The sequence below is a fragment of the Tursiops truncatus genome, chromosome 12, assembly GCF_011762595.2.
Source record: "Tursiops truncatus isolate mTurTru1 chromosome 12, mTurTru1.mat.Y, whole genome shotgun sequence".
Classification (NCBI taxonomy): Eukaryota; Metazoa; Chordata; class Mammalia; order Artiodactyla; family Delphinidae; genus Tursiops; species Tursiops truncatus.
The window spans coordinates 8,151,120-8,170,950 of NC_047045.1; the positions used below are offsets into that span (position 1 = coordinate 8,151,120).

General features: G+C 44.1%; 2 protein-coding genes across 6 annotated transcripts in view; one reads left to right on the plus strand and one right to left on the minus strand.

The window, feature by feature from the left end:
* Positions 1-14,357, plus strand: part of SMAP1 (small ArfGAP 1) — a 158,931-nt gene extending 144,574 nt beyond the window's left edge. For 4 of the 5 annotated variants that reach the window (XM_073789341.1, XM_019929275.3, XM_019929276.3 and 1 more), the window contains 4 exons: positions 3,746-3,873; positions 9,576-9,747; positions 10,647-10,954; positions 13,373-14,357. In XM_073789341.1, the coding sequence (XP_073645442.1) occupies positions 3,746-3,873; positions 9,576-9,747; positions 10,647-10,954; positions 13,373-13,516 (752 nt within the window). In that variant the 3' untranslated portion in view covers positions 13,517-14,357. Of the gene's footprint in view, positions 1-3,745; positions 3,874-9,575; positions 9,748-10,460; positions 10,578-10,646; positions 10,955-13,372 lie in introns of all 5 variants that reach the window. The other variant, XR_002175183.3, reaches the window with a different exon arrangement.
* The window catches only part of B3GAT2 (beta-1,3-glucuronyltransferase 2), a 79,062-nt gene continuing 73,274 nt past the window's right edge, over positions 14,044-19,831 (minus strand). Inside the window, exons 3-4 of the mRNA XM_033867405.2 lie at positions 14,950-15,098; positions 14,044-14,869 (exon numbers count right to left, since the gene is read on the minus strand). Coding sequence (XP_033723296.1) covers positions 14,783-14,869; positions 14,950-15,098 — 236 coding nt within the window. The 3' untranslated portion in view covers positions 14,044-14,782. The remainder of the gene's footprint in view (positions 14,870-14,949; positions 15,099-19,831) is intronic.

A 19,831-nucleotide genomic window follows, 5' to 3' on the forward strand; every position in this document is an offset into this window, starting at 1 on the left:
CCTGGCCCTGGGCTCCCCAACCCCTGGAGGGGGAGGTTTCCACTGGTCTGGGTGTGTGTGCACATGTGCCCATGTGTCTGTACACTCAAAATGTAGCCCATGTGGATTTAATTATTTTTCTTACATTACAGTGCTAATGTAAACATTTACACTGTTTAAACCATTTAATTTGAATAAGACTTACTCTTTCTAAATTTTTAAATGTTTATCTGAAAAACTGCTTTTAACATCTTAGTATTCTATGGCTTTTGTGGCCTCTGAGCTTCTGTTTGATCAGCGAGGACTGTGCCGCTGGTGAACCCTTGATGGAGAGGCCGCGTTGAGCTGCAGTGGTTGTGACGGGGCTGCCCGTGCGGCCCAGGTGCCCCTCCATGGCTGCACCGGCCGGGCCCCTCACTGTACCCTGAGGATGCCGGGCCCCTCACTGTACCCTGAGGATGCCGGGCCTGGCCGGAGGATGGGGGCGGTGGTGTGTGTGTGTGTGGAGACAGGCTGGCGCGGAGTGGGTTCTGAACTGTTGATGCCGCTGCTTCTCTAACTTTGTACTAATAATTATTAACTATGTAAGGGTTGGTTTTTAATGTTCAGACTTTTAAGTGATTTCTTTATCTACAGCTGTAACTACATGACTTTTGTGTAATGTGGCTTAAAGAAAGGAGCACACACTGGTCCAGGGCTCAGAAGACTTCGTTCTAGTACAAGTTTTGCTGCTTCACTAGGGAAGCGACATTGAGTCTTGAATCTCTCTGTGCCCCGGTTTCTGTAACTGGGGGTGATGGAAGGAGATGCCTTCTCATCCTCCATGGAGACAGAAATGATAACATGGAAACGTTCTTTTAGAAAGTCCAGGAAGCAGGTGATGTTTATAGTGATGGTAATGATTACTAGCCTTCCCCTGTCCTTTTTAAATTCTGAAAATAAAAAACACAAGTTTTGAAACAAATTGAAACAGTCCTTGGTAGAGAATGTGTTTTAGCAAGCCAAATGTAGTAAGTCAACTTAGCAGACACTGAAATCCAGTGGGAAAACTCGTTGGGAATTTGTGTACTGATTTTGCAAGGGCGAGATGTTTTCATGTAAGTTAAGGATTTGTTCTTCGACAATTCTGTGAATGCTTAGCTTTTTTAGTAACAAGGAGAATTGATGGGAGTTTCAATCCGTCATATTAGGGGACTGTGTGGGGAGAAGACTGGAGGACTTCGAACAGACTTAAAAGACTGTACTACTTTGAACAGACTTAAAATTTCTGAAACATGTTCAGTTTCTAAAGTAATGCAAACATTATTTGCCTGTAGTCGCTGAGCCTCTTGGTTCTCACACAGCGCATCCTGAGCTCACTGATGTTGTACAAGCCAATTGACATGTCCTGGGGCAAAAAATAGATTGATACCTTTTTCCCCAATTCACCAAAAATAATAATAGTGGTAATAATAATAAGTTAATGATAGCATTTTCTCATGTTTAAAGTTTTTTTTAATATAAATTTATCCTAATTGTTAGTGTTTGCTATTACTTGAAACAGCAAAAAGTTTTAACTGAAAAACTGGAAATAGTTACTTATGCTCATTTTTACTTTTGTTCCTCTTGGTTGTGGTTTATTTTGGAGGACATGTGCTTCTGTTTGCGAGTTTAAGTTGCATGAAATACAGTCATATTTTCTGCTAATAAAGTGCTTCCATGTTCATGTGATAGAATGAACGTGTCTGTTTGATGAGGTTGCTCCCCTGTCCTCAGCTCTGTAGCTTAGGGGTTCAAGCACCACTGACTCACATGGCAGTGTTATTTGAGTTTCTTTACTGAGTTGTGGATAGCACAGAGATGTTCCTTTAGTTGTGTTTTTAATCTAGAATACCCTGTCCTTCTAAAATATTTTATTTCTGGTTCATATTACCTGAGGTACTACACATCAGGTAAATGGAATGTGGAATGGGCTGGAAAACATAAAATAGCACCTGAAAGAAGTCTAACTTCAGAATGAATGTTGCCACTTTGAATGAGTTAGAAACGGAAAAAATTACTTTCATGTATGAGTCATATTTGAATTCTTTTATGTCATGGTTGTGTGTTAGCTTAAAATTCTGTATATTATAAATTAGTAATAATCTACACATTGTTTTATTGCTTCACCTTTAAATTGTCCGTAGTGCTTATAGAGATATAACATGTGTAACGCATAAACATATGTGCTGAGTATATATTTTTTATGGCTCTGATAATGTGATATCATGGAAAATTATTGAAAAATATTTGCAGTTGGTTTCTTCCAAACTAACCTTTCATGGGTTTCACACACACTTTTATAAATTAAGTAGTAAAGAATATTTTACTGTGACCATTTATTCATTGCAATTAATGATAATTTGTTTCACTGAAGCTTAAACAGGGAAATAAAAGATACTAATTTCTATAGTTACACCTCAAAAAAAGAAGAAATCTGTGAGTTTCTGTGGGTTGTGTTAGAAATACCTAGTAGGAGGTAGATCTTGCGTTAAATCTGTTCAGTATCCAAGGATCTACTCTGTGCAAGACGTCCATCCCCCTCCTTGTCGAAGGCGTCTTAGAAGATGCCTCATTTGCCTTCGAGGAGTGTGTGGTTCAGCAGAGGGATCAAGTGAGGTTGTAAGCTGTAAAGTGGGAGGTCGATTAGGATGTAAGTCCTCGGAGATTGGAATTGTGATGTTCTGAACTGCTCCTTGGGTCGTGACCACGGAACACTGAGCTGTGTGAGCTGTCCTGCTCCCTGAAACCCCGTGCTTGCAAGCTCTCTGCACCGCCCCCCACCCGACACTTGTGAGTTCTGGACTGACGTCAGGGGTGTCGGTGCTGCCCGGCGGCTCAGTGCACCCAACACTGAGGGTGGCCGCGCTTGAGTACAGAAAGGGTCTGTTTCAGTGTTTTGTGGATACTTCCTACGGAATCAGTGTATAGTGTATGTTTGTTTTCTTTCTGTCCAGTTTTTTTCCTTATGTAACTTTAAAATTTAACATTCCAGACATTTTAAACCATTAAAATTTATTTCCAAGGTAGGTAAATGTGATATGAAGTAATATTGGAAACACTCACACACACACACACACACACACACACACACACACACACACACGTGTGTGCGCACACACACATGCATATTTATGGAGAGGTAGCCTTCGTAGGAACATGGTATCGTATCCCAGCTTAGCCAGTGACCACAAAAGTAGTGCCAGGGCTTCCTTGGTGGCGCAGTGGCTGAGAGTCCGCCTGCCGATGCAGGGGACACGAGTTTGTGCCCCGGTCCAGGAAGATCCCACATGCCGCGGAGCGGCTGGGTCCATGAGCCATGGCCGCTGAGCCTGCGTGTCCGCAACGGGAGAGGCCCGTGTACTGCAAAAAAAAAAAAAAAAAAGTAGTGCCAGTTTCATAAGGTTATGGGATTAAATGAGTTAATATATGTAAAGTACTCAGAACAGTACCTTACATGTAAGGAAGCATCAGGACACAGAATAATGTCAATAGTATAATACCATTTGTTAAAAAGGGGTTTGCATATATACTTAGAAACTGGTGGGTAAAGAATATTTCTTTGAGAACAAACAAAACTGGAAATGGTTTCTTTGGGAGAGAGGAGAGAGCCTGGGGTAGAAGGAGGGCATACATTTTGTTGTTAACTTTTTGAACTTTTAACCATATATTTTTAGAATAAAGCCATGTTTCAAGTAATTTAAGAGATTCTAGAATCTTTTAAGACAAGAATCTACGTTCTTTTCAGACGGCCCTGCCGAGGTGCCAGTGACTAATGGGAACACAGCCACGGGACAGGCCTTGAACGATGATCTGGACATCTTTGGACCGATGATTTCTAATCCCTTACCTGCAACTGTCCTGCCACCAGCTCAGGTATGTGTTAAGAGTATGGTTTTACACTGTGTATTTTCTTTTTGGAAAGTTTCAATTTTGAATTGTTTCTTACTTGAAAGCCTCTAGATCTTCAGGCCAGGAGTTGGCTAACTAAGCCTGCAGCTTGTTTTTGCAAATAAAGTGTGATTGGAGACGGCCACTCCGTTTACTTACATGCTGTCTGTGGCTGCTTTCACACTGCAAAAGCAAGTTGAGTAGTTGCTGCAGATATTCTATGACCCACAAAGCCTAAGAGTCACTGTCTAAAGTTTGCTAACTCTTGCTCTAGGCAAACAGTGTTTAAAATGAGTAAGTGGGAAAACTCGGACTGTTTCAGCCTTGCCTGCGATCCACAAGGTTACTTACTTCAGAGGGTTTTGAACTGTTTGGCGTGTGAACATGGACTAGAAGCCCGTAGTTCTTTTCTTGTGCTCTGTCGGGCCAGCCCAGGACAGTGTTTCCTTCCGGGTGCAGGGAAACTGAGAACAAGAAATTCTAGCAAACTCAGTACCCATATGCTTTTTTATGAAGACACGTTATTTCTTAGCCTTAAAATCTGCCTTTTTTTATTTTAATGATTTTTTAAAAAATTATTTAGAACGTAATATTAACAATAAAGATTTTTAAAAAGTATCAGTGGTAAAGAAATTTTGACTTGCCTTCTTAACTTTACATGGAATTTCTTTTTTGCCTTTATTCTTTTTTTTTTTAATTGAAGTCTTGTTGATTTACAGTGCTGTGTTAGGTTCAGGTGTACAGCAAAGTGATTCTGTTATACATATATGTTCTTTTTCAGATTCATTTCCCCTATAGGTTATTACAAAATATTGAGTACAGTTTCCTGTGCTATATAGTAGGTCCTTGTTGGTTAACTGTTTTATATATAGTAGTGTGTATATGTTAATCCCAAACTGATTTATCCCTCCCCCCCTTTCCCCTTTGGTAACCATAACTTTGTTTTCTATGTCTGTGAGTCTATTTCTGTTTTGTAAGTAAGTTCATTTGTGTCGTATTTTATTTATTGATTGATTGATTGATTGATTGCCACACCACGCAGCATGTGTGGGACCTTACAGGGATCAAACCCGTGCCCCCCGCCCCCTGCAGTGGAAGCGAGGAGTCTTAACCACTGGAATGCCAGGGAAGTCCCTGTGTCGTATTTTAGATTCCACATACAAGTGATATCATATCATATTTGTCTTTCTCTGACTTCACTCAGTATGATAATCCCTAGGTCCATCCATGTTGCTGCAAATGGCATTGTTTCATTCTTTTTATGGCTGAGTAATATTCCATTGTATATACGTACCACATCTTCTTTATTCATACCTCTGTTGATGGACGTTTAGGTTGCTTCCATGTCCTGGCTATTGTAAACACTGCTGCTGTGAACATTGGGGTACATGTGTCTTTTTGAATTACGGTTTTCTCTGGGTATATGCCCAGTAGTGGGATTGCTGGGTCGTATGGTAGTTCTATTTTTAGTTTTTTAGGGAACCTCCATACTGTTCTCCATAGTGGCTGCACCAATTTACATTCCCACCAGCAGTGCAAGAGGGTTCCCTTTTCTCCACACCCTTTCCAGCATTTATTGTTTGTAGATTTTTATGATGATGGCCATTTTGACCAGTGTGAGGTGGTACCTCATTGTAGTTTTGATTTGCATTTCTCTAATAATTAGAGATGTTGAGCATCTTTTCATGTGCTTTTTAGCCATCTGTATGTCTTTGGAGAAATGTCTATTTAGGTCTTCTGCCCATTTTTGGATTGGGTTGTTTGGTTTTTTTGATATTGAGCTGCATGAGCTGTTTGTATATTTTGGAGATTAATCCCTTGTCGGTCACATCTTTTTTTTGTTGTTAAATATTTCAAATATTTTTTCAGCTTTATTGAGGTATAATTGAAAAATAAAATTATATGTTTAAAATGTATAACGTAATGTGTTGATATATATATTCGTTGTGAAGATTCCTACCACCAAGTTAATTAACATATATTATCTCACAAATTTACCTTTTTTGTGTGTGAGAACGCTTAAAATCTACTCTCATTGAATTGCATTTATACAATACAGTATAATCAACTATAGCTACTATGTTATGCATTAGATCCTCAGATCTTACATCTTATAACTGAAAATGTGTACCTGCCTCCCAGCCCTTGGCAAACACCATTCTGCTCTGTTTCTATGGGTTTGCCTTTTTTTAAGATTTCACATATAAGTGATACCGTGCAGTATTTGTCTTTAAGGTGAGATATTAATATATAACTTTCAGGGACATAGGTTACTCTTAAGCCCACAACTTAGGATTCTGTTTTGGGTTTTTTTTTGTTTGTTTGTTTGTGGGGTTTTTTTGCGGACGGGGGCCTCTCACCGTTGTGGCCTCTCCCACGGTGGAGAACACACTCCGGACGCGCAGGCTCAGCGGCCATGGCTCACAGGCCCAGCCGCTCCGTGGCACGTGGGACCCTCCCGGACCGGCGCACGAACCCGTGTCCCTTGCATCGGCAGGCGGACTCCCAACCACTGCGCTACCAGGGAAGCCCAAGATTCTGTTTTAAATTTACAAATAAGCAACTAGTTTTTTGTAGTAAAGTATAATTTTTGAGGTAAAATATTTCTCTGTCTCTAGAAAACCTGAGCCAAATGGGAATTGTTTGGATGGAAAGTTTTAATAAGAAAGAACCAATGTCTTATTAGGAAGACGAATTACATATATTTTTATTATATATATTTATTGTCATTATGATAGTCGTTGTATAATTAACGCTGGAATTGAGCAGATAGATTTCTGAGGAATCATTAGTTTAAGTGGAGCTTCATCTGCAGCATCGCTGTTTATTTTCAGAGAAAATAGCTTTATTTTATGGCTTTGCCTCTTCTCCTCCTTCCCCCAACACGTAAAAAGAGGAACTAAGTATTGCTATTATCGTTTCAGTTAACATTAATTACCTTGTGAATGTGTGCAGCCGTGGGTATGCGTGTGGTAGTAAAAGAAGAAGTCTCACGCTAACATTTTGGGTGTGGAAAGAAGTATTTGGGATACTTGACAGTCCGAGCATGCAAAGCAGCTTCTTTTGGTCTGGCGTTCTAGCGGGCCGTTCGGCCGGCCCGCCTTCCTTAGACTCCACTGCGGGGCGGGAACCGCTCTGCAGCTGCTTGCGCGTTAGACCCCAGGCCAGCCGAGGCCCCGTGGGTTCTGTGCAGGGAGAGCAGCGAGCCGGACAGTGCGGACCTCAGCCCCCCTCAGTGTGCGTGCAGCTCCTCCTCGTGCCCCCAGGGCCGCCCTGGCCTTCGTGCTGGGCCTCTGTACCTGAGAGGAGACAGGGCAGGTCTTCAAAATCACACCTCATTCTTTTTCTGAATGTTTTTGGACCAAAATGGTGTCAGTTTTATGGAGCCCTCTAAAATAATTTGGTGAACAGAATTATCTTCCCTCCAAACTACATGTAAAGACTCTAATCCAGACATTTTGTCAAAATAATGTCTTTGAAAATTGGGGGAGGGAGAGAGAAGGTGGGTTAAAGCACACATTTTACACACACACATTGTACATAGTTTACTGATTTGGTGGCTTTTTATGCTGTGAAATTGAATTGGACCTCACTAGGAATTACTCTGAACCCTGCTTCTTTCAGTCCTGATTTTCTGAGTGTGGTGCAAATTCTGGTTGGAGATTTCCCCTCACATGAATGTGAGCTGGATTGATGTGACCGTCTGCTTTCCTGTCTGGCTGTGCAGTCTTCCCTGAGGGGCTGGGAACGCTCAGCTGACCCGCGAGGACGCGTGTACTGGGGGTTGAGGGGTGTCGTTCCAGTGTCCCCCAGGGTGACACGTAGAAGCCCTCCCTTTCCTGTTCTGTCCATAATATCCACATCCCCACAGCATCTAGACTCACACAGGTGCTGTGGCCTGTTGTCGGTTTGGCCCCGGATCCCAGACGGCCAGAGAGCCTTTGCCTGGGGATCCTGCGGCCTCCGGAAAGTGCGCGCGTACCGGCAGCAGTGGCTCTCCTTTTACCTTGGAGTGGTCCTGCCGGCACGTGGGGCGCCCCCATCACCCGCCCCGTAAATGGCCGTTCGAGCACCTGCTAGCCATGCTGCCTGGCGTGGCTGTGCTTAGACTGTGTCCCTGTGGAGGCAGGCGTTCATTGGAAGAAACACACGCGTCTGGAGCACGGGGCTGCTCTAGCCTGAGGTGGAATAATAGTAGCTTTCCCAAGCACTTCAGGTTTTCTCACACGTCTGTGTCCTCCTCAGGGAACAGACCCCAGGGTTTTGAGCAGGTTTTTAGACTGAACAGAAACTAAACGTGCTGGAGGATCATTTAGTGAGGTGTGGCTGCTTTGTCACCTAGCAACACTAACAGCCAATGCTGGCGTCTGCCAAGCACTCCCTGTGGCCGTGGGGCATGGCGGTAAGGCAGCTCCTCCCTGGGCCCAGAGGGAAGGCGGAGTGGCAGGTCCGAGGGCACTGGGGCGAGCCTGCAGGCTCGCTGCAGGGCCCACGCTCTCGGCCTCTGCCTTCTGCTTCATTGCTACGTCAGATATATTTGATTCAAGCCTACTGTTGTATTTGAATTCCATCATGTCCGGTTTCTTACACATTTCAGATCTTTTGCAAAATTATGTGGCTTTTTTTCCTGTCTTAAAATTCTTGCTTGATGTCATAATAGATTCAAAATATTGTTCTGCTTAAGTTCGTTTGTGAGCATAATGCTTGGAGGCTAATTTATTGAAAGGTTTTTTAGCCAAGGCATTAAATGTTTGATTTTTTAAAAATTCAAGCCAGATCATGCACACTATGATTTAACTCTACTTGCTGCTCACCTCATTCTATAGTTTGAGAAGACTCTTATCCAGTTTTTACTAGTCTTCATAGACTTCTCTGAAACTCTTCATATCTAAGTCAATTCCCTATACGCAAATGTGATTGAATATTTAGTGACCGCAGAGATCATTAAAGTGAGGTGTCAGTTGTGACTGTGTAATACTATCTGTGTGCAAGATACAGGAGATGAAGTGAAATTTTTTGTTTTGTATTACAATATCCACATGCTCATTTGTATTCGTGTTCTTACCCCTGTCTACAAGCGGAATGCAAGGTGTAGGGGAGAGTGCAGTGGTCGCAGTTTTGCTGGACCTCATATCTGGGTAGACTGGAAGCATTCTAATGTTGCGGTAAAAACGGATTAGATTCGGTTCATAAAAATAACATGATGTTGCTTTTGAAAATCAAAACTTTTTTCCCCCCCCAAAGAAGACAAAATCAGCCATTGCAGGACCCTCCTGCAGTCTGCTGTAGTTGTAGAAATGTTCTTCACTCCAAGGGATGCCAGTTCTTGGCAGCAGTGATTGTGCGAACAATCAGGAGATGTGCGAACATCTCCCAGGAATGCTGGTCCTTAAGCGGCACCACATGCCTGTTGTTGAAGCCACTGTGGTCAGGATGTGGTGGGCAGAACTCAGCATCAGAGAGGTTCTATCTACTCCTTTTACATTAACAGATTCAAAATAGGAAATGTTCCTCTATCCTGCATGTAGGTTTTGCATGGGCTTTGTCAGCGATTCCCTTTAGTGTCACCATGTTACCTTCTACAGTTGTTTAGTTTCTAATTTCATAACTTCATTTGGATTTCAAGGAATGGATGAGCTGTGTTTTATTATGCAGAATTCGACAGCTTGTTTTGGTATCTGTCTCAGGGGACGTCCTCTGTACCAGCAGTTGCCGCTCTGTCTGCAGTGACATCTGGGGATCTGGATCTATTCACTGAGCAAACTACTAAGTCAGAAGAGGTGGCCAAGAAACAGCTCTCCAAAGACTCCATCTTGTCTCTGTATGGCACGGGGACCACCCAGCAGCAGAGTGCTCCTGGTAATGCATTTGAAATCTGCTTTCTGTGAATTGCAGTGACATCACTAGAAGTGTATTCTTTGTGCTTATGTAATGTCAATTACATTTCTTCCTTGTTTTTTCTGTGTAGTGAGTGCTTTTGTTGTTGCGGTTTACACAACTACAAAACTGAAATGAAAGAAGCATTAGGATTAGAATGCACAAAACTTTATTCATTTAGGATTAACAAGCTGGTCGCACGTCACTTAATGTTTCACAAGCCTTATAGGACAGGGATTATCTTTGAAGAATTATTTAAATTTGATTTGCCTGAAGTTTATAACTCTGTACAGTATGGTATTCTTTCTGCACGTAAACAGTAAGTCTGAAATATCACATGAGATCAAAAAAAGCTTTGAGGTTTTTTTTTTAATATATCAAAAAGAAATACTAGCACGGTAAAGATTTATGTTTACACAGTTTTAATCTGTCATTTCCTCTAAAATAATGGGCTGCATTTCACATAAGAGCTGAAATTATATGACGTCTCAGCTGCTTCCATTAAAGCCAGCGACAGTCCACTCTGACTTGTTTACTTGGTAGTGAGAGACCAGTGGTGCAAATCAGCAGAAACACAGTCTCATGCTATATAGTTTGGTCTTCACAATGGATGTTTTATGTAGCTGTTGCACAGGATTTATTTACCCTAGTTAAATTTGCTCAGGCTCCTAACTGATTTGTCTGCTTCCTGGAAGTAACCAGCCCTGAGGGTGCAGGTGTGAGCTGCTCTGAGCAACAGGAGCCAGACCAGAAGTAAAGCCTTTGCCGTGGGTAGTTCAGCAAGACGGGCTCCTGTTTCTGTGCTGACAGAGGCGAGTGCAGCGCTATGCGGTAACCCTGTTCTCTTCATTTGTTTTCTCTGCTCGGTTCTTCTGCTGCAGGTGTGTTTATGGGACCCACAAATATACCGTTTCCCTCACAAGCACCGGCCGCATTTCAAGGCTTCCCGTCCATGGGCGGGCCTGTGCCTGCAGCTCCTGGCCTTGCGGGAAGCGTGATGGGGCCGAGCGCGGGCGTGATGGTGGGCGTGCCCCTGCCCAACGGCTTCATGGGAAACGCACAGACTGGGGTGATGCCACTTCCGCAGAGTGTGGTCGGCCCCCCAGGAGGGATGGTGGGACACGCGGGTGCAGCCCAGAGTAAGTTTGGCCTGCCGCCAGCTCAGCAGCCCCCATGGAACCTCTCCCAGGTAGGGTCCTTTCTCTCCAATTTCTCCAAAATCAGAGAAACCAGATCTTGTTTTCTAAATGGTTTTATTTGTTTTTAAATCTAACAATCTGGCAGAAAGAATTGAGTAGGGATAATGTTATAAAAGGTAAAAACTGTTTAATCAAATAGACAAATGAGCTGTCATTGTTCCTATATTTAGAATATTCTGTAGAGAATGTTAAGCATTTTTTCATTTCTGATTATAACACAGCTGTAATGGTGAATGTCCCTCATTTGTTTGTAACAGCTAGAAATTATCTTGGGCATCTTTTGAAATTAGCACCAAGCTTTAAACCCAGCCCCCTGGTGGGTTGTTTGTATAGACCACCTAGACCAACCTATTTTCACTAATAATTTTGGGGGCTCTTGGTAACTTTCACAAATTAGAAAACAACCCAGCCTCATATTCTCAGAGCACTGTTTTTGAGAGATCTAGGCTGTGCGTGGATTTATAAAAAATCTTTTTGTTCAAATACATTTCTAAAGTTGTATTTTCTTCTTACTTATAGTCACATTTATGTTTAAAAAAAATATACACTAGTTCAAGAATTCCCGTAAGATATGAACCAGTCCATATTTGTGTCTTACATCCCCTCATATTACAAAATCCTATTTCTGCCTAAGTTAGTTTAGAGCCAGGAGATGACATTTTAGTATTACCTCTTTCAAATCCATTCTGACTTTCCTCTGGCTTCACAGACAGAGGCCTCAGACCTAGGTTCGTGGTCCCACTCTTCTTCCTTGTACACTTCCTTATTTGATGTTCCTCTGGTATTTTGATGCCCTTGACTTCTGTTCTCGTCAGCATTCAGGGAATAGTATATAGCAATTTCTAACCGACATTATTAGCAAAATCACTATATATCCCATGAATGTTCCAAGTTATTTTTTACTGTCACTATTTAAAGGAATATCTATATGACATTGGTCTGTGCACTCTGGGAATCTCAAAAATCGTTAAGTGTCAAATGTCAGTAATAGCTTTTGTGCAGCCGGAATGCTGAAGCAGACCCAGCCCAGGTTAGGGTGCCTGCTGAACCAGTAAGGACTTACCCCACCTTACTTCCGGGCCCGCCGAAGGGGGTGCTCTTCTCCAGCTCTCTCTTGGTGGGGTCTGCTGGCCATGACAGGTACTAAACATCCTTCAGTACCTAGGAAGAAGCGACCTGCCCCTCCAGACACTGTGCCTCCCTCATCAGTGATGTGGTTAGTATTAGGGTTTTTGAAGAACTAAGAACTGCAGACGGTTGAACTTTATTAATACAATCCAACCCTGAGCATAGATTTTTTTTTTTTTAATCTTTTTTTTTTTTCTTTTTTGCGGTACGAGGGCCTCTCACTGTTGGGGCCTCTCCCGTTGCGGAGCACAGGCTCCGGACGCACAGGGTCAGCGGCCATGGCTCACGGGCCCAGCCGCTCCGTGGCATGTGGGATCTTCCTGGACCGGGGCACGAACCCACGTCCCCTGCATCGGCAGGCGGACTCTCAACCACTGCGCCACCAGGGAAGCCCTGAGCATAGGTTTTGAATCCACTCTACTTAGTAGTAAATCTTGCCTTTCCTTCACTTACCATCAGTCTTAGAAGTGAGAGCACCACAGGGGAGGGTTAGGAGGCTTATGTACACACGACTCCAGTCTGGAAGAAAAGTACATGTAATCTTACACCTTTAGGACTCCAGTCTGGAAGGAAAGTACATGTAATCTTACACCTTTTGTCATACAATAGGCGTTTATATGGTTGGCTATAGCAAAAGAAAAATATGTTTTATGACCTTTTTAAATATTTATAAAGTATACAGAGCTATTTAAGACTTGAATAAAGACAGAACAATTGCCATCATATACAGTTCATAATTTTGGAGTAGTTTACTTTCAGACATTTCCTTAGTCCTTAGTAGTTAAGCTATAGTTGAAGGCATATCCTAGAAAGTATATGGTTGAAAGTATTGCTAGTATAGTTGAAAGTTCGAATAGCAGACTCATGGCACATCCAGATATGAATTCAGCGATTGCTTTGGTACTTTTTCCAGTTGTGGTTAATCTTTGGGGGACAAGAAATTGAGTCCAGAAAATGAATAAATATAAAATGACTTGAGACCACTTTATAGACAGGGTTGAAAAGCAGAAGGAAATAGCAACCAAGAAGGGAACACGGTAGCTATTTGCTTTCTGTGGAGAAAGCATCGTGTGGTCGGCTGCTTTTACTCCAGGGCTCGGACAGCTGTTCACATGGATGAAAAATACTTCGAGTTGCTATTAAGTGTCCGTGTCTCTCTGAGTAAATCAACTTCGAGTAAAGGCCCACTTCTACTAAAATAGGCTGGCCATTAGAAATGTCTAGCAGTGGCTGAAGAAACCAGGCCTGCAAAGTGAAGGATGCCTTTTGTGTGTTCACAGGTGAACCAGCAGATGGCTGGCCTGAGCCTGGGCGGCGCAAGCCCCGCGGCAGGCTTCAGCCAGCCCCCCAGCACCACGGCGGGGGCAGCGGGGTGGTCGGGGGCCTCGTCAGGTCAGACGCTCAGCACGCAGCTGTGGAAGTGACCCTGCAGCACGGCCCACCGCGCTCCCCCCTGACATTCCTGCGGAGATGCAGCCGGGTTCCCCTGTTCATTCGTGTACATAATATTTTTTTCTTTTCTCCCCATTTGTTCATATTAAGCATTATCTGATTGATTGACCGTGTTGGTCTGTACTGATGGATTAAATTTGCTGTGGTGAAAAGCAGGCTGAGAAGCCATTTCATGTCGAGGGCAGCTTTTGCTCACATTTCCCAGGATTTCATAGACAGACACCGTATCTGGGAAGCTGCTCGGTCAACGTGCATGATCAGTTTCCCTCTCGAGGAAATTGTAGCTCTCATGTTTGCATATAAGGGAAGTAGCTATCATGTTTGTTAGTAATACCTCTAACAGTATGACCCCACCCCCAGATTAGCCAGTAATCCCGTAGGAAGGTACTGTATGATCAAATGTTTAATCATATAAATAGAATGTCAATGTATCACTGAGCACTGTTTTCTAGTGTATCCAGATTCTTTTATGTCATCATTCACGTCACTGTGCTGTTGCTATGATGTGCTTAACCGGGAACGTGGTTAGAGAAAGGAAGATAAACCTGGATGTTACTACGAAGTTAGTTGTTTAACGAATGTTTGAAGAAGTCAGATTTTACCTGCCTCCCTTGTAATTGGGATCTCTTCCTATGTACACGTAGCGCTAACAAACACGAGACCTTTCTCTGCACTAGATGCAAACAGGGTAACTAAACAAGCCACTTCAACCCTCGAAGGCGTATCCAGGTTTATGACAGTAATTGTGTTTACATTTTATGGTGCCTAGTACTGACAGATGTCATATCCCTGTATTAAACAGATGAATCCATAGACCTTTTTTGTGGGTTTTATTTCCTATGATGTATACTGCCACCAGTCTTACAAAAGTTACTTCACGTTGCAGAGTCACAAATTGGGAATGTGCTGTTGACAGAACACTTGTCATCTGTTTGTTTTGTTCAGTTCTACCAATTAATTATAAGGCCAAATGGGAAAAAAAAGTATGTAAGAAGATTCTGGGAATGGTACTAGCCTGCGTGCCATTAGCTGTGCTGTACAGAGACCCTCCGGGTTGCTTGTAAGGGAGCATGCAGAACAAACGGAGACAAGAGCGGCTGTCTCTACCCGTGCTCAGCTTCCGGACACAACCACCCTGTAAGCAGGTGCCCGTCGGGAGGAGAGCAGAGGAAACGGCCCCCGGGTGCCCGCAGCCCTACCCCGCACGCCTGCCAGAGCACCAGCTGCGGCTCTGTCAGTCACACCTCGATCGTCACCGTGTCCAGGTGGTACTTGGGCTCGTTGGCTAGGTTCACCTTCTCTGTCCGAGTGTGCCACACGAGGACCTGCGGGGAGGAGACCTGATGGGTAGCCACGCTCTCAAGGGACACACAGCAAAGTCAAGAGGCACGAGTGCAATGAATACCTTGGTGCAGTTACTTGCTTTCGGTTCCAGTTCTTCGACGGTCGTGATCTGCTTTAGAAAGTCAGATTCCTGCATCCCAGGCTGGGACCCACGACGCTTAAATACAGCTTTGGGGTTGGACAAGATGACTTGAAGGCTTACAGCAAATCCTTTGTGAAAGTTAAAAAAAAAAAAGTCTTTAAAGTAAAATACTGGTGTACTTCTGTTTTTTTCTATATAATCTTGGTCACATCAAAACCCGTTTTTTTCAGTATCTACCGTGGGCCAAGTCTTGGTTCACAGAGTTGAGCAGGAGTGTTACCTGCATCATCACAGTCTCAGAAGGACAGCCCGCCTTTACAATAGAGCACGTCTGCCGCCCTGATCGAGGCTGTGTGTGGAGGGGTGGCTTCTGGACACTACGTAGCCTGTTGATGACAAAGGGTGCACGGCGCAGAGGCCGTCACAGCCCCCGCACGTTTGGCCTCTGGGAGTAACTAGAACTCAGTACACCTGAAATGCACACAGTCTCGCCCTGCCTGTCCCCGGGGAGGAGGCCGCCCCGCTTTCCTGCCTGTCCTCTGACATCTCCATGTGTTCCTACCAAAGCCAGCACTGCTCTGATGGACCCTGAGGTTAGAAGACGGACGAATACAAGTCCGGTCAGTTAGCTGGGAAATGAATACTCTATAGTCATTTGGTATAAATTTCCAATTTGATTCAATCTGAAGAGCGGGGCGTGGGGGGCTGGAAATCAGTACAGGAGATGATATCAGGCCATTTGGCAAATTTGGTTTTTGTAGTTCATTTTTCAAGGAAACAGATGAGTGTCAATTTCCTTAAATGGTTTGGTGTTACGAAAAATCATTACTCTTTAGTCTGTAGTTTAACAAACTGTGTTACAGGCTTAGCCATTAAGCGCTCCACAAGCCGTCTCTGGAAGCAGCTGTCACAGCCGTCCTAATTGTTGTGAAAGTCTGCACCCCGACCTCTGCTCTTCACGACTAAGCTGACACTGTAAAGCCAGGCGCCCTTCCAGAGTTAGGAGGATCAGTCTCCAGGAACGTTTTCTTAGCAGCTTTTTGCCCTTCCCTACATTAACTGAGCTGATTTATGCCGCTTTATGCAAACGCATAGTTAGCAAAGTTAGTATCAAATGATTCCAGTCAGTCGCGGGGGAGCTGTGAGCAGAGCACAGCCAGCATCCTCTTAACCTCTCCAGATGCGGGACTGCAGACCCGCGCTCCCGACCCCGCCGCCCCCGTGGGAGAACGCACCGCGAAGCTGCCTACAGACACAGGTGGGTACCGCAGGTGCTGAGCGAGCCCGAACACGGAGACAGGTGCTGCGAGCGTTGTCCCGAGGCCTGGCCCGGGATCTCCACCAATCCTGGCGGGGCAGCACGTCCCGGCAGAATTCGGAGTTAGCACCTCCGTTTTCTCATGGGTCCTTGCAGCTGAGAACCGGCCAAGTCACTCAGCCTCTCTCGATTCTGAAACTCCCCCGTTTCCTCACCCGCAAGGGTGGCGTGACACCCCCTCCCCTCACGTCTGATGTGAAATTAGTGAACAGAAAGCCTTCACTAACTGCAAAACTCTGTTCAGAGGACCCTAAGATAGATAAATGCCGATACCATTGTAAATACTATCATGAGGGGAGGTGGATTAGCCACCGCCTATGGCTGGAGAACAGTGTTGACGGCAAGAGGCTCAGGAAAGTTCCAGGCCACCTGCGCTTCACCCCACTTGGCTAACAAGTCTGAAGCCTTCCTCGGATGTGGCTTCAACAGCCCCGGGCCCCAACAGGAAGTCAAAGGTTCAAATTAACACAAAAAAGTGACTTCTACTAGTCACTAGGTCAACTCAGATCTTAGGATGAAAAGATTTCTGGGGTTGTTTTCATGTGCTTTAAGTAAGCTTCATCCTTTTTTTTTCCTAGCTCAGAGTCTGCCCTTTTTAGCCATACTGAAGCTCCTGGTATATTTCTCACATGGCCTCAAGGTACTGATTTTATTTCCCCATTCTCATAAAAAAAAAAAACAGGATCCGAGTTGCGCAGAAGTCATTGTGAAAATTATATGAAGCCACTTGGATCTGACTTTCCCCATTTTCCCTCAGGCTAACACATTCATCGTCGTGACCACTGAAGGATTCAGATTAAGAGCGTCTTCTTGCTTTCTGCAGCTCAGGAATATCCTGCGAGCTCCTAAAGCAGTCATATGGCAAAGTCTACCATATAGACAGGCAGAGCTGACGGCCAGCTGTGAAACTACTCCCTGCTCTGCTGCAAGGCCCTTTCCTGGTCCCACTGCAGAATGGGGTGCAGGCTGGCAGCCCGGGGAGAGAATTGGAGGGCAGCTGGCTCACCACCGCGGCAAAGTGGTTTTCTATTTACTACAAAAGGGGGGCGGCATTCAGACACCTCCCCCTCCGCCCCCTCCACTGTCTTCACCAGGCCCTGCTCAGTGAGCTCTTCAAGGGAAGCAGGTCATAGCAGCACCGGGAACCACTCGAGAACTAGGCCAAGCCCTGGGCTGCCTTCTGGGGAACCGTCTGACCTGCTGTGAACCTGGGAGTTAGAATCCTCCCTCTGAAAGTCAGACAAGGAGTTTTTCGCTCCTAAACCATTGCTTCCAACCCAAGATAGGTACCTTGAGTTTTCTTCATTTCCAAGCACTTACGCCTCAAGTATCGTATGTACCCTTCCCTTTTGTCAGTGAAGTTAATTTAGTTTTAAAGGTGTTCTCAGAAGCCTTTGGGATACTAGGAGCTTTATAACAATCGTGGAAGTAGGAGTCTCTGTCCTGGTCAGTTGTGTAAAGAAGTGCAAATGAACACTGGTTATTCACAGTGAAAGCAGGATTTCCTGGCTTCTTCAAGTGGACAGGGTGGGTGGTGGGGACCCAGTCCCTCCCAGTCAGAAGGACCGCCCTGCTCAGTGTATGTTTACCAATGAACAGATGCAGCTCCAAGTCCATCAGGCCATTTCCACTTACTTATGGACAAGATGGCCGAAGCAACAAGGACGGGGTTTTTCCTACTGTCTTAAATAGCTAAAAACCAGACAAAACATTTGAAAAACTAGTTTCTAGCACTGGGGAAAAGGCACACAGGACAGAGATCTCTGAAAAGAAGAGACAAATGTGAGCCCTACAGTTGCCCCAGCTTCCCGCCTGAAGGCTACACCCCTGGGAGGGGAACACACACAGCTCTGCCATCTCCTTGAGCTGAGGAAACAGAATGGAGAACTCGGGGAGGCTAAGACAGCTGGAATTCAGGGGGCGTCACCCTGAGAGCAGAGGATGCGACTGTCTGCAGAGGGCTTGCCTCAAGTCCCACTGAGTCTGGTCAGTAGATGCTGGTGAGACTCCCTGAGTTCAAGAAAGGAGCCACTGGAAGGAAACAGGTGAATGGATCAATCCCTAGAGGCCACTCAGGGCTGGGACAGGCCACGTGCCCCATGGCCAGGGCACAACGGGCGACAGCTGGGATGCTCGGAAGAGTGCTTGCACGGCCACTGGTCCACTGTGAGGCCAAACTAGCCCGAAAATGAAGGCTTAGCTGGTTTGCCCAACACTTAAAAGTAAGCCAGGAAAGGATCAAAATGTTTCTAAGTAACTTAATTATAGCCCAGAAAAAAGCTAAAAGTAAATAAACAAATACATATATAACATGCAAACATATAATTATATACACACCCACATGTATATGTGTGTGTATATATGTAGAATAAATGTATGTTACACATTTCATATATACATATACAATGAAATATAAGGAACTAGACACATTTTTTTCCCTAGAACCTAGCAACATAAAATTTTTAATGCCTGAGATACAAAAATGACCAGATGTGCAAAGAAGCAGGAAATTACAATCCCATAATGAAAACTCAGCAATCCCACTCCTGGGCATATATCTGGAAAAAACTATAATTTGAAAAGATACACGCCTCTCAATGTTCACAGCAGCACCATTTACAATAGCCCAGACATGGACGCAACCCAAGTGCCCATCAACAGATGAATGGATAAGAAGATGTGGTATACATACACAATGGGATACTACCCAGCCATAAAAAAGAATGAAATAATGCCATTTGCAGCAACATGGATGGACTTGGAGATTATCATATTGAGTGAAGTAAGTCAGACAAGGACAAATAACCATATGATACCACTTGTATGTGGAATCTAAAAAGTGATACAAATGAACTTACTTACAAAACAGAAATAGACTCACAGACATAGAAAACAAACTTACGGTTACCGAAGGGGAGGGGGGTGGGTGAGGAGGGATAAATTAGGAGTTTGGGATTAAGATATACACACATGCAGTAGATATAAAATAGATAAACAAGGAACTGCTGTACAGCACAGGGAACTATACTCGGTAGCTTGTAATAACCTATAATGGAAGAGAATGTAAAGAAGAATATATAAATATATAACTGAATCACTAAAAAAATGATATAAATTTCATGTGTACAACATTACAGTGTGCTCATCACCAAAAGCTGACCCTCTCTACCCATTTGGCCTTCCCTCTACCTACTTTCCCCTCTGGTAACCACTACTCTGTTCTATATATCTGTGTGTTGGTTTGGTTTGGTTTGGTTCATTTGTTTGTTTTTAGATCCCACACATGAATGAAGTCATACCATATTTGTCTTTCTCTGACTTATTTCACTTAGCGTAATAGCCCTCAAGGTCCATCCCATGTTTTCACAAATGGCAGGATTTCGTCTTTTTTTGTTTGTTTTTCTTACGTCTGAGTCCACTGTATATACACACCACATCTTCTTTATCCATTCCTCCACTGAGGGGCACTTAGGCTACTCCTGTATCTTGCCTATTGTAAGTAATGCTGCAATGAACATAAGGGTGCACGTACCTTTTCAAATT